Genomic DNA, 13,981 nt, shown 5'->3' on the forward strand with positions numbered 1-13,981 from the left:
ATATGTGTTCATATTTTAAAAATTATTCCGCGGATGCTTCTATGTATACTACGGTTGCATAGCGGGGACATAGGAAACATTTTATTTATCACGTGCGCATGTGTTAGCTACCACGTGCGAACGTGTTAGCTAACACAAGCGAACGTGATAGCTAACAAGTGCGAACATGTCCCCTCTATGCTACCGTATTATACACTGTTCCAAGTTATTTCTCGTGGTTGTAGTTTCCGTTGGTAGTGACCTGGCACTCATGAATATTTCGTATATTTCCGTCCAAAGTGAAATCGGCTGTTGATGTGTTTGGTCCTCGGAGTTGGGCTAGGTTAGGTTTATGGAGGTCGATTTTTTTGAAAGTTGTTAAAACTGGATGATTTGGTTTTGTTTTGCCTTTGTGATTAAACTATAATCACATTAATGATGTACCGTTGGCTTTACTTGAGGACGAGTATCGACTGGCGTTTTGTTTTTCTCATAACACGTGCTAATGGGCACTACGTCAAAATCACTGGCATTCACCTACAGTCTTAAAACTTTTCCAAAACGAAATCGGCTTTTGGGGTGTCTGGTCCTTGGTGTATGGCTAGGAAAAGTTAGGTGAGGTTAGGGTTAGGGCTTTTAGTATTTTTGGAAGTTGAATGGTGTGTTGTTTTTACACAGTATGAGGGTTACTGCACAGCATTGGGCAAATTACTGTGACAATCGATCTTGTTCGTTGACATAACAAATCATAGCATAACATAACAAACACATGTTCAAATTTGATTCCGTTTTATTATATACCAACATCAGTTCAGTTTAGTTACGAGTGCCAATAGCTTGATAAATGTCCCCGAAACACGTTGCGTTTCTTCTAGGCGTTTGATAAAACACAAACGGTGGCATGGGCCTGTAATGTTTCTTATGATCGACTTCTCTCATGAACCTGTCCGTTATCCCATTATCGACAAACGACAGTAGAAACGTTGCATTAGCCACAATCCAATATACCCGTTCATTCCTCGCGACAAAGGTTTTGAGTTCATCTCTCCACAGTTGTATGTCATAATAGTCTATCACAAGTATCAAGAATCTAGTATCATATTTCGACAAAGCTATCTCATATGTCACTTCAGGATTCGACAAGTCCATAATGAACAGCACATGTAGATATTCGATGTCGTCGTCTGAAAGAAATCCATACAGTTGTTCTTCCAAATAACTTTGATGACATCTGCTGAGCAACAATGTATGCTCTGTCTCGTTGTAATTCTTATCTTCGTCATCTTCGTTTCTTAGTAGCATATCCAGAGTTCGAGACCTCTGTCTCAGTGTTTCAATGCTGATTATGTTAACTTTCATCTTGCTAAATTGTTGAGAAGAATTGTTTTGCATCTTGACAGTACAATTGCAGTCAGTAGACTGAAGCCCAAGTGTCGATTTCCCCGGTACTGTACCGAAAAATAACTTTTTCAATCATCTGCTTTCTGATTGGTCAATACAAAGTAGGCGTGGTTTAAGCAAACCGTTCTGATTGGTCGAAACATTTTTTGCTAGAAAGAGTGGGCGCAGATGTGGTCTTAGTGTCATTCCGTATCAGACAATCGGTCGGTTCAGCCGCGAATTTTTATAGCTCTGATCATGGAAATGAGCGATCAACAGGTAGTGGAGACATTCATCCAGTACAAGAGGAAGGGACTAGTCAAAAGAGCACATCATCTAATAGAAAACGTTGACAATATTGTGACGTGCATCAACATAGAAGAGGGACGGGATCCATCGAGTTTCAAACAAAATGTGTCTACTATATTCAAACTTAATCTGTACGAAGACGAAATCAAAGAGGCAACAACAGACCAGGACATATCAGACGTAATATCTACAGCAAGATTCGTTTTGCAGTATCAGGATCTGTTGGACGAAATCGGTGAGTGTAGACTTTGAGCTTGATACTAGTATTTTTCACTTCAACAGTAATCAAACAGTCAAAGAAAATCATTTTGATTTGAAATTGCAGAAATGGCTGATTGTCAATAGAATAGAAATGTTAACTGACACATGTTTTTTCTTTTCTATTTCAGTAAACATTGGAAGAAATCGACAGTTGTATCCGACAGATACTATCGTGATAGATGATGACGATCTACCAGATATCATTAGTCCAACTTTGACGCCAACGCCTACATGTAGTTTGAAATCGAAAAGTCCTGTGAAAGGAATCAGAGGACTTCACAAGCGCAAACCGTACGCTAAACCTTCAGCAACGGTTACAAATGCAAGCAGCACCAGCGGTACATTGACCGAAACGGCTTGGGAAAAGAGGGAAAATGAGCTACTGTTGGCTCATCAGAGAGAACTGTCCGAAGCCAAGCAAGAGGCAAGGGACGAACTGATGCTGTGCATCATATGCTTGTCCGCACAGAAAGACCATACACTCGTGCCTTGCGGTCACACATTTTGCGAATATTGTGTCGATCGGATAAAAGCAAATGGCAAGTGCTGCTTCTGCAATGCCAGAATAAGATCGAGCGTAAAAGTGAGACTGACTGACTAAAGTATTAAGCTGATGTTATTCTTTTGCTTCAGTATGATGACAATAAAACAAAAACTACATCTAAATTCGGGTTTAACCACTAGTCCCTAAACTTATCATGATACTATGGCTATATCTATACATCAATATCCTTAATTAAAACTAACGTAGTCAGTAACCAATGCTTGGACACCAGGACAGTTCAAAATACATACATACAGATGCGAATTCAAACTGGAGACTAAAGTAGACAATTGCCCATCAGCTTGAAACACAAATGTGCTCATCCACTTTTGTTAGCAGAATACTAAGCACATAGTCAAAAGTCACTATGATTTCGCTCTTTAGCAATTAGTGACAACATACCTTATGAAAAACCAATTGCAATTATGAGTTAATGCTGGACATTTGTATGCTTTAACCAAAGGACTCGTGTGTACAATATCGCTGTTTTGTCAATAGCAAAAGACGAGCATTTTATACGAATACCTTCAAAAATGATCATTGCTTTTGCCTTACCAGTAATTCAAGTCTATTATGAAATGGTTGGTCTTAATTAGGCATCTATGCTCTTTGGCATGTAAAAATATCGTGTCCAAATTACAAGCAAGAATTAACATTTCGTTTTTCAACAATAAGCTAATCAGACATCGGCCTGAGGTATGAGCCGACGTATTCGTTCAGAATTGCAATATCACATTTATAAAAATGTACAGTACCAAATTTCTTTCGACTCTGCATTTATCCAGACTTGTCACTGGCTTGTCTCGTGACCAAACTGTCATCTGAGAATCCAAAGTGGTATGCATAGAATCTCTAGATCACAGGGCCTCGAAACAAGGTAGCATTAAAAGAAATTTGGGATAGAGTGCCAAAGTAGTGTTTCGAATTTTGAACGATCAGTATCTCTGCCAGACATTGTCATGCTTGTCCCCGAACACTTACCGCAACGCTTGGACGGTAAGGCTATTCTAAGGTGATATCGGGCGTCTCGATAGAGAAGCGTCGCCCATCCCAAAGAACGTGGTACGCACATGTTATATCTGGCAGACAATCGTAGCAATGACGGGCAAACTAATTCCCCGCACCGGCTTCATTGCCTACCAAATGCAGAGTCGGGCCGAAACCAGCATTGACAGTTTACCCGCGCCGATCTATGGAAGTCAATCTGAATGAGAACTTTCGGTTGCCGTTCGGTCCATAGTAATTAGCCTTAGTAATTTTGATTTCGATTGTTTGAAATGAGAAAGAGATTTGTGTTTGCCAAAGATTCGAAATTTCGACAGGACATACACCAGAGTCGGGCTTTCAAGTTTTTTGTACTAGGATGACGTTGCAAGCTTGTCATAAGTAGGCACCCTTTGGCATACAGAGCTGGTGTGTATACCCGATCTAGCAATCTTAGCGGACATAATAAGACCAGATCCTGTCACTAGACGGAGTCACTCCTACTTTTCCAAGCTTGTAACGCCTCGTGATGACCAAAAGCGGTTCCTTATGCTACTGCACATCACCCTACCATAGCATAAAGCTGGTCTAACGACACCTCCATACTTTTGGCTGTCCCGTTTTTGCCTAAACTTAGCCCGACCCTAGCGATATCGGTTGCCGTTCGGTCCATTAGCATTAGTAATTTTGAGTTTTTGTTTTGAAAGAGAACAAGAGAGTATTAGAGTAAGAGAAGAGAGAAAAAGGTTGCATCGCATTGTGTACAGCTGTTACGTGTCAAATAAGCTGTACACTAGATGCAACATTGAATTTTTTCCAATTACAAGCATAAGCTTATGTTTGCCAAAGTTCTGAAATTTTGATGTCACTTATGTTATCATTTAGCAGTGTGAGCAAGCCAAGAGTCGTTTTCTTAAATTAAGCTAAACAAGTAAGGATATGAAAAACGCCCCTTGCCGTACTCCACCACTAATGATAAAAGTGACCAAGTCCTGTGCAGAGAGGAAAAAAACATTTAGTAACAATAAGTTGTGCACAACTTTAGGACTTAACAACTAACATCTAAGACATAACTATCATATCTAAACATCATAACATTATTCTTATACTAAGGTTGCAAACGTCCCGTCGCTCTCGTTTCAAACAACTTGTCATTGCTCCTAACATGCAAAAAAGCTGAAGGAAAAAAATGTGGTTCGTTAATTGGCTATCGCATTTTCTGGCGATCTGCAAAAGCACTGAACGATCAACAGGTGACCATGTCTACCGTCAATATCGGAAAGCAGCATCAACATGATGCAAGGCTCAAACAGTAGACACTCAGACGACCTCGAGAGTAAGTATATCATCTCGAGTGTCATTTCAATCAACTGAGAATTCCAGCTGTGTTAAGCTGGAAAGATATTGGTCGGGATGACGGGGACAGGAGCTCAACCGTCTTTCCATTTTTGGTATATCGAGTCTCCTCGCCCTAACCCAACTACGCCGAACACTGGACATTCTCAATTGATCGAAACCCCGGATCAAGTTCTAGCCGAACCAAGACTTGGCATCGCTACGCCAACGTGCGTTGCCAGTCTTTTGTGTCCTAATCGAAATCCTAATGTGTACAATACGAGAGCGACGCGACTTTGCCAAAGTACTCACCCCAGGCATTCTTCATCTGTCTTGTACTCTTATTACCACGAATAACACTTTTAATCCAAACTTGAACATTTTAACACTAGAAAAATCTTAAACATACTGACGCGGAAACACCTTGAAATTTTGGTGAAATCCGCCCGCCTAACTGAACAACTGAGCTTGTGCAGCCGCTTATAAAGGCTCTGCCTGCCGAAAAATAACAAACTGTGACGTCACGAACGATTTGATTGGCTGATAGCTTTCAACGTGGTTTCGTCCAACGGGACGAGTCTACACTGAAAGTAACTGACCAATCAGCGTCGAGCATTTTTTCCTCAAGTTGCAAGTGGTCACATGACCAATTGTACAGCCGTCGAGAGCGGACGTGTTTTTGCATCGCTCTCGGCTTGGTGTGTGTGACAACGTGGTTTCCATATTGTTTGATCTGGCAGACACAAACATAGTCCTAGGTCCCAAAAGTATGTTCACAATAGTTGAAATGTCCAATGCAAACTTTTTCCTTTAATACTTAAAAAAACACGAGTATGGACCACTTTGTCATGATGGTTGAAATGCCCAAATGCCAACTTCTCCTTAAATACTTAAAAACACGTGTATGTACCATCGGAGGAGTATAATGTTTGACCAAACATGAAATCCTACATATAATATAAAACTATCAAGGTGGACTGTTTTGGAAAATGTGTCCCGTACATACAAGGGCACAATGCTTTGGCATTTCGTATACATCATCATAATGTAATAGGAGAAGTTTCTCCTGCCTTGGACAAAGTCGTATAGTGTCACTGATGCTGTTTGACCGAACATGAAATCCTACATATAATACAAAACTATCAAGGTGGACTGTTTTGGAAAATTTGTCCCTTATATACAAAACACATAATGCTTTGACATTTCTTAGGTATCATCGTTTTGAATTAGGAGAAGTTTCTCCCTACATTGGACACTGATGTTCAACAACGTGTTATGCATTAGTAATTTAGGAGAAAATTCCAACATCATGTTGTTTTGTTTCCCTACTGATCGAAATTTGGAAAAAGTTAGCAACAGGATAGTGAGAAAATGGTAACTATCCTGTGACGCATCGGGACAAAATTCCAACATGTAGTACAGTATGATTTCAATGCCAGATCAAACTTAGAATCACAAGGATCGGTATCATGGATAGACATTCGATGCCCTTCCCCATACATCTAACTGCGGCGTCCGGACAGTTAGGCAACCAAAGAGTGTATTCGCACATCTCATTAGAGGGAACATCGTGCTTCCCTTTGGCGGAGCAAAGGCATCTAATCCCTATCCATGAATTCTCGCAGCGTCGGGTTAAGCAATTCCCTATACTGGCTTCGCTGCCTCGCCAAATATAGAGTCGGGCGATTACAACCAACATTGACACTTAACCCATGCCGATCAGAAATCCAAACAAGGGACTAGGAAAAAATGCTCAACACCATGTAAGGACTGGGATAGAATACTATTGCATCGAAAAGCATTTCAAATCTCTGAGTAACGTTCGCTATCATATAGCCTTATGGTCATGTTTTGGCATTCTGATAGTTTGATACGAGTCTTATTATGATTTTGTATTACAGCTTACTCGAAAGGTTGACAAATGGTTTTCAAAAAGATGTAACTCTGTCATTCTCAAGTATGTAAGAGTTATCGCTTTATTCGCAATGAGACGATGCATGATGCTATACTTTTTCATCATACTACAGTATCAGAGGTTTGACTGCAGTTCGATGCAATGGCATGTACTGTTGGATATGAGAAAGACTCGTTGGCAAAAATAAAATGAGACGTTCAGGAAAAAAATGATCAGTCAGCAATCAATTTTGTTTTACTCTGCCTTATCTAATATCTCAAAAGTAAGACTCTATTAAAAGTTTTTCAGCTTGACTGTATTTTTCCTAACGTGTCACGTTGTATTTGCCAACGATCCTTACTTGATGTATCATATTTCTCCGAGATGTGATAGACCGCACTTGTCTACCAAGTACTATCAATATTTCATTAAGACAGCGTACTTGGCAAACGAGTCGGTATAGTATAATTTCGGACAGACGGGACAAGCCATATGACTTATGATACAGACGAATCAGCACAAATCATCATCTCAGGAGATTGACATTACTTTTTTATACTGACAGATAACAAACACAACAAGCAATAGTGTGCCTCTTTTACGGGCATAGCCACTTGTACGGGCAAATTGTATCATACAAAACAATAAATGTAAATATGAAATACATCAGAGTCTATCTCTTTGCTTCTTCGAAAATAAAAAGCACACATCACTGTTCTGTCATCAAAAATGCAGACAACATTGTGAGCTCTAGCATCTTGTCGGTTTGACAGCCTGAAACAGAAATGAATATCTTTAACAGACTGAAATACATTTTGAAAGTACCAAATCTTAGATAATTTATCACAAAAAATGCAAGCTATAACTGGTGTTATACTTGTTGAAATTTATTTTAGCTGTGCATAATGTTGAATGTGAATACCTGATTGTCTTTTCATAATTGTGCCTTTGGAAGTTTTGTCACACACCACTGCTGTAACATCTTTGGCAGATCACCACTTCACAACAATGCTCTGAAAATAAAATGAAATACAACATCAGTCAATCAATGTTCATATTTTCTATGCGAAATAACACTGAAATGCTTTGAGAAGTTTCTTCACTCTTACAAAATCTATGACAAAAATGTTCATGTATCAAGCATCAAGCTGAATGGCATTATACTTGCTGAGTATTTGTGAAATGCATACCTTATTTTTTTGCTGTGGAAAATCTGTCACACAAAACTTCAATATGGTTGATTGGTTGTAAAACTTGAGACATCTTGGCCTGTACAAATCACATCACAGTGCTGAAAAAATAAAGCAAAGCATTAGAAAATCAGAGCTTCTTGATAACTCATTTTGCAAAAGTGCTTATGTATTTTTACACACAATGAGTAAGACAAAATTAAGTCCAGAAATATTTCCATTATGTATACCTAAACATCTCAGGTTAGTTCACATATCTACAAACGGTGATGACTGTAACATGCATTCAATGACACTAAAATGCTGAAATAAAACATATTCGACCAGTCAAAATGCTTATTTATCCTTCTGAACCACAAAACATTGAACATAGGCTCCAGAGATTCCACCTTGTGGCATGCCATAACGTATTTCAGACGCTATCAATTTACCCGGCTTCGGCTGGCAGCCATTTTTAATTTCAATACAACTCGAAGAGAAAACCGACCTACCTTTGCATGCAGATTTCGTCTCCTGTAATTGCCATCCCAGTCCATCCTTGGTAGTTTTCGACGGCAGACATTCTGAGATGTAATTTGTCATAAAGATTTTTCAGCTCCCTCCATCTGCAAGCACAAGAAAATGATTTTATTCCACAGAAATACGTTCGCGCGCAAAGCCATTACTCCCGCTCCTTGCTGAACCTAGTTTGACCTCACGTTTGACCCCACGTGACCCAGGTCACCGCCCAGATTTCGGAAAATACGGTCTAATTTTAGACTTGGGTTTCCAGAAAAAGTTCGGAGATGGTGAACGACAGGGCAATTTGAAATCGATGTTTTGAAGTCAATTCTGATCGCAGAAAGCCGAAAATGGTCTCATTGTAAAGCGGAGACATTTGTCTTTGTGGTATCAAATTGTCAGTTGCGTATCTTGTTTACTTTTTGCAGAATTATCGCCCAAACATGTACCTTTGTTGTCACGGAGCGGCCATTTTGTTGTTTACCGTGGTGTGTCATTTCTGAGCTAGAAATTAAGTCTTTCCCTAAGATTGTAAATTATGACACAATTATCATAAAACAAGAAAGGGTTTAGCTATAGAATGAGACCAAGAACACGAATTTACATCGAAGATTGAATAAGATATTCAAGTCTGAAAATCACTCATTTTCGTGCCTATTTTGACGAATTCCGTCACTTTTTTCAGAGTTAAAAATCTACTACATCGAAATGTTTTGGAACAAAATCTTTGCATGCATTTATTAGGCTGGGTAACTGGCTTTCTGATTCTAAAGCAGATATTTTTTCTGTTCGTGCATTAGAAAACTACGACGGTTGAAAGTTGCAACTTTGCAAATGGCGCATCATTGTTATGCCGGTAATACGGTCTGTCACTTCTGAGCTAAAAATCATCTATTTCCAGATTTGTGTAAATTTTGACAAATTAACATCGAAACAAGAAAGGGTTTAGCTGTCGAATGAGACCAACAACATGAATTTTCATTGAGAAGTGAATAAGATATTTACGTTTCAAAATCACTCATTTTCGCGAGCATTTCGCACGAATTAGAACAATTTTTCATGGTAAAAAATACATATAACCAAGTGTTTCAGAACAAGATTTTTACATGCATTCATTACGCTAGCGAACAGGCTTTCTTGTCCTAAAAGAGATATTTTTTACATACACGCGTTTGCAAAATAGAAGCTCTCAAAGTTTGACAAAAATTGCATCATTCTGCTCATATGACGTTGCACAAAAAAGTCAAAATAAAGTGTTTCTTCCTACTACAAACTTATCAAAGCAAGAATATGTCATTCGCTGACATAAAATCCACCAACCTTTTCATTTTGTTACTTCCAAATCGTCCAAATTATTCCATAAAGCTCCAAAACTCAGAAAGAAATATGCACTCTCATTTTGTTCGATGCAGTTGTGACTGTGACGCACTGTTTGTATATGCACGCGGTAAAATGATTTTGACCGTCATAGTTATTTCGCAGACTTCTCTGTTTTACTGTTTTTTATGGTGCTAAAGGTCTTGTATACATTTTATCAACGAAGACTTTTGTATTTTACAGAATGTTTGAACCGGTGCTGTTTAGCTATAAGCTGTTTTGCATCATAAATGCGCCCAACGCTTTTCTTTTATCATAATTACAAGAAACGGGCATTCCTTGTGTGTTTGATTATTACCCAATGGCGACGTAAACGTCAATAAATGGAAAATCATTGCCGATGCCTCGTTGTGCGTCGAAACGTCTAAGTACTCAGTGTATGTTTTATGTTTAACGTCGTTTTTTGACAACAGTATTTAGGTGTTATATGACAGAAATCTACTGATAGAGTAATTCGAGCAAACATTCACTTTGTTTTTTGGTTTCTTTATTCAGAAATAAATAAGTCGACATATAGGCTACAAAGGTACATCATAACTAACACCAATAGAAATAATTAATAATAATTCACTGCACTGTTACCGAACACTCCAAGGCGGTGCCCAATAAGTCAATTTATACAAATCGTTCGTTGCAGCTATAGTTAACGAAGACCCGAACTGCTTCCTGTACAGTTTAATGTGACAGCTACCCTAACGGCAGGGTCAGTTGGTTGATCTGGCGTCGGCTTTACCGTTATATCCCTATTTATAGTCACTCAAGTTTCTTTTCCTAATCCAGTTTCTTTGTTTTCTATCTCCAGTTTCGGACAACGTGATGGTCCAATAACAATGTTAACACGTTCACATAGACCTTGTCTGCTCCATCCATCATTTTGGGTTCCGTCGTGATTTTACAAGTACAATCCGAATTTGGGTCCAAACTGTGTTCGCACCACTCCAAGTCAATCCCAGAATGATAATTACTCATGTATTTCCTTAACATGTACATCCAGGTAGATAACCTCATATCCAAGTCTGTCCTTATTTTTGCTATGTCCTCGTACTTCACGTACAGACACTTCTTTGCAGTCAGAAAATCACGTAAGGCACACTCCACATCAATCAAATATTCACTGTCTGGTATGTTTGAAAAGTCTAGGGTCAAACTTGTCCTGTTCTTGATGTAAGCTGTGAATAATTCCATCCAAGTTTCTACCGAAATTCCAAGATGTAGTCTACTAATATTTGCTTCGTTAATCGACACCTTGTGATGTGTCGGACACGCCTCGCTCAGTACAGTACTAAAGGAATTCGACATTGTGTTGAATACCGCCGAGCTATTTTCCATCTTGTTTATCTATGGTAAGATGCCATCCTTTCACACATTTTTATAGTGCAAAAATGTTATAAAATTATAAATTTGCTCTCAAAACATCGCCCTGCGGCATGCCATTTTTTCCCTTTCAACACAGTGGGGCACCGCCTTGCAAAAAAGTTTCATCGTAGCAACAAAATTTATGTTCACTAATCCAGCTTTTGACACATGCTTCATTGTCATTTCTTGTGGCAGGACTCTGTCTCTGACTCTGATGCATCATAGTTCAAACAACAACAGTAGTCGACAGACACATAGCACAGCTTCATGATGGTTACCAACTGCATGTCTGCAGCAACAAATATGCACCAAAAATGAACCTTCACCTCCATAAAACACCCCCGATTTAAAGGGGGGGGGGTCTTTTTTCAGTCATTTTTTCTTCTTTTCCCGGACAAAAATCACTCTAAAACACCCCACCTTCTACCACAAACATCCTTTGCAATCCAACTTTTTTTCAAATCCCATTTTGGTTTGCTCAAACGTGAACTTTTTTGCCTTTTAGTCCCTACGATCCATGAACAGTTTGATAATATGAGGCAAGTTTTTGAGCAACCAATATGTTTCACGGCTGATGACAAATCCTCTACGTTCATGTTTACAAGAAGTGTCCAACACAAAAAGCCTACGACGTGTCCATTGACTCACTAGTTTGATTTGAATGTGTTCGAAAATTCGGAATAATTCCTTGAAATATTCATACATGTTAACTCTTTTTACATAGACACATACATCTGTGCAGTGTCTGCGCGCTAGTGTTTGACAAAAGTTTTCAGTTGTACCAGAATCAGGCATGATTTGAAGCTACTCTGAATGCTGTAACTGTAGTTCCTTATATACAGGTTTTTGTACGAAAAATAACTTTTGGAGTAAATGCACCTCCCTGCAGTATCCCATTTTCAAGAAGTTATGTTGCGTTTATCACATTCGACCCGCATGACGACTTTTCTCGTTTCTGTCGGAACAAGCATTAGTGAAACTTTTGATGAAAAAAAAGTATTAAAGGGAAATCGTGTTTTCCTATTCAGTATAAAACTTGTTACATTTCGGTTTACTCCTCACTTCAAAATGAAGAGAAAACGAGAACAGATGACTTTGTGGAAAGCTGCGTTTGTCAACGGGCAGGAAACGTTCAAGTCCTGGATTGACAAGGTGCGAATGCTTGAATTGAACTGTGACGTCTCTTCTGCAAGCTCGACACATTACTCTGATCTGAACGTGAAAACAAAATGTGCTAAGATGGAAGACAAATTTATGTGTACTTATTCTGTCGGTATTCGACCTACGTCAAAGCAGAAGCGAACGTTGAATCAGATGCTCAAAGTGAGCAACTACGCTTATAACTGGTGCAATTACCTAGTGAAGGAGAAAGACTTCAAACCTAAGCAGTTCGACTTACAAAGAGTGGTTACCAAAACGAATTCGCACGACGTTCCGGCCGAGTACAGACTTCCAGGAGACGACTGGTTTTTCGACAACAAGATGTCCTCTATCAAGTTGACCGCCTGTAAGAACTTTTGCACCATGTACAAGTCTACTCAAACCAACCAAAAGAAATCAAAGGTCGATCTCAGAAACAAAGACATTGCTCAGTTACGCGAAGGATCGTTCGAAGTTCAAAGCAAGTACGTCAGACTGCTTTCTGAAAGAGACATACCGGAGGAACGAATTCGGCAATCGAGAATAGCTTTGATGTCAGACAATTTTTCGAAATCTAAGAAGGACAGGAAAGAAAGGTTTCTCAGGCTTTCGAAAAATGTATCTAAGATACCACCTCTGAGTCACGACATGAAGGTATGCAAACGTCCGAATGGGAAATTCATACTGCAGATTCCTTGCGATCCAATATGTACGCGACAGATACAAGTGCACACCTCGGACTCGATATGTTCTATCGATCCGGGAGGTAGGACGTTCGCGACGTGTTACGACCCTAGCAACTTGACTGCGTTTCAGATCGGACCGGAGACAGACAAGAAAAAGGTCATTTATGAATTTCACGACAAGATCAATTGGGTTCACCATCTCCTGTCGTGCGCTCAAAAGAAAAAGCAGACGCAAGCTATGCAAGACAGAATCGGACAACTGAAAAAGCTGCACCTGAAATTGAAAACGTACGTCGACGACGTGCACTTGAAACTGTGCTCGTACCTGGTCAAGAATTACAAACTGGTCGTTCTTGGCAAGATATCGGTTTCGTCCATCGTGAGAAAAGACAGACCGAACCATCTTGCCAAAAGAGCTAACAGAGATTTGCTGTGTTGGCAGCACTACAGATTCAGACAGAGACTGTTACACAGAGTTCGTGGCACGGACTGCGAAGCGATCACACAAGACGAACGTTACACATCAAAGACCTGTGGTAATTGCGGTGTGAAGAACAACAAACTTGGTGGAAAGGAAACGTTTTACTGCGAAAGTTGCAATTACAAAACTCACCGAGACATTAACGGAGCGAGAAACATTCTGTGCAAATACTTAGGACTTTTTCCATTCGCAGCATAACGAAAGAAAATGACAATCGATTATTCGGGTTCGATTCTATCCCACTTGACTCGAAGAGTCAGAGGACTCGAAGACATTTTTGTCACAGATTTTGCAAATGCAAGATCTGGGGCAAAAATGTCTCCGGGTCAAATGAGTCATGAAGTTATTTTAGGTCTGTGTCTTTGCGTAGGCAGAATTTCACATATGGTCTCTCGTGTAGCTCATCTTTCTCGTTTTCGAAAAAGTGTTTATTGACTAGTGCATTAGCCGTTTCGCAATCAGGTTGTTGAAATATTTTACCAACGGTGACATCTATGATATGACAACCGGCTGGTTCTATGCGACTTGTGTACGTTGGAACGTGCATGAAGTGATCTTGCCTCG

General features: G+C 39.5%; 1 protein-coding gene and 1 long non-coding RNA gene across 2 annotated transcripts; one reads left to right on the plus strand and one right to left on the minus strand.

Moving 5' to 3' along the window:
- Window positions 1-6,365: 6,365 nt before the first annotated feature.
- LOC123524140 (uncharacterized) lies at window positions 6,366-9,374 on the minus strand. The gene is made up of 4 exons (XR_006681224.2): window positions 8,368-9,374; window positions 7,877-7,977; window positions 7,609-7,699; window positions 6,366-7,460 (listed from the first exon to the last, which is right to left on the minus strand). It is a non-coding gene; the product is annotated as an uncharacterized LOC123524140 (long non-coding RNA).
- Window positions 9,375-12,178: 2,804 nt separating this feature from the next.
- On the plus strand, window positions 12,179-13,615 carry LOC128548122 (uncharacterized). Its single transcript, XM_053522518.1, has one exon. The coding sequence runs from the start codon at window positions 12,179-12,181 to the stop codon at window positions 13,613-13,615; it is 1,437 nt and encodes a 478-aa protein (XP_053378493.1).
- The last annotated feature ends 366 nt before the right edge of the window (window positions 13,616-13,981 follow it).

Source organism: Mercenaria mercenaria, chromosome 14 (genome assembly GCF_021730395.1).
Source record: "Mercenaria mercenaria strain notata chromosome 14, MADL_Memer_1, whole genome shotgun sequence".
Classification (NCBI taxonomy): Eukaryota; Metazoa; Mollusca; class Bivalvia; order Venerida; family Veneridae; genus Mercenaria; species Mercenaria mercenaria.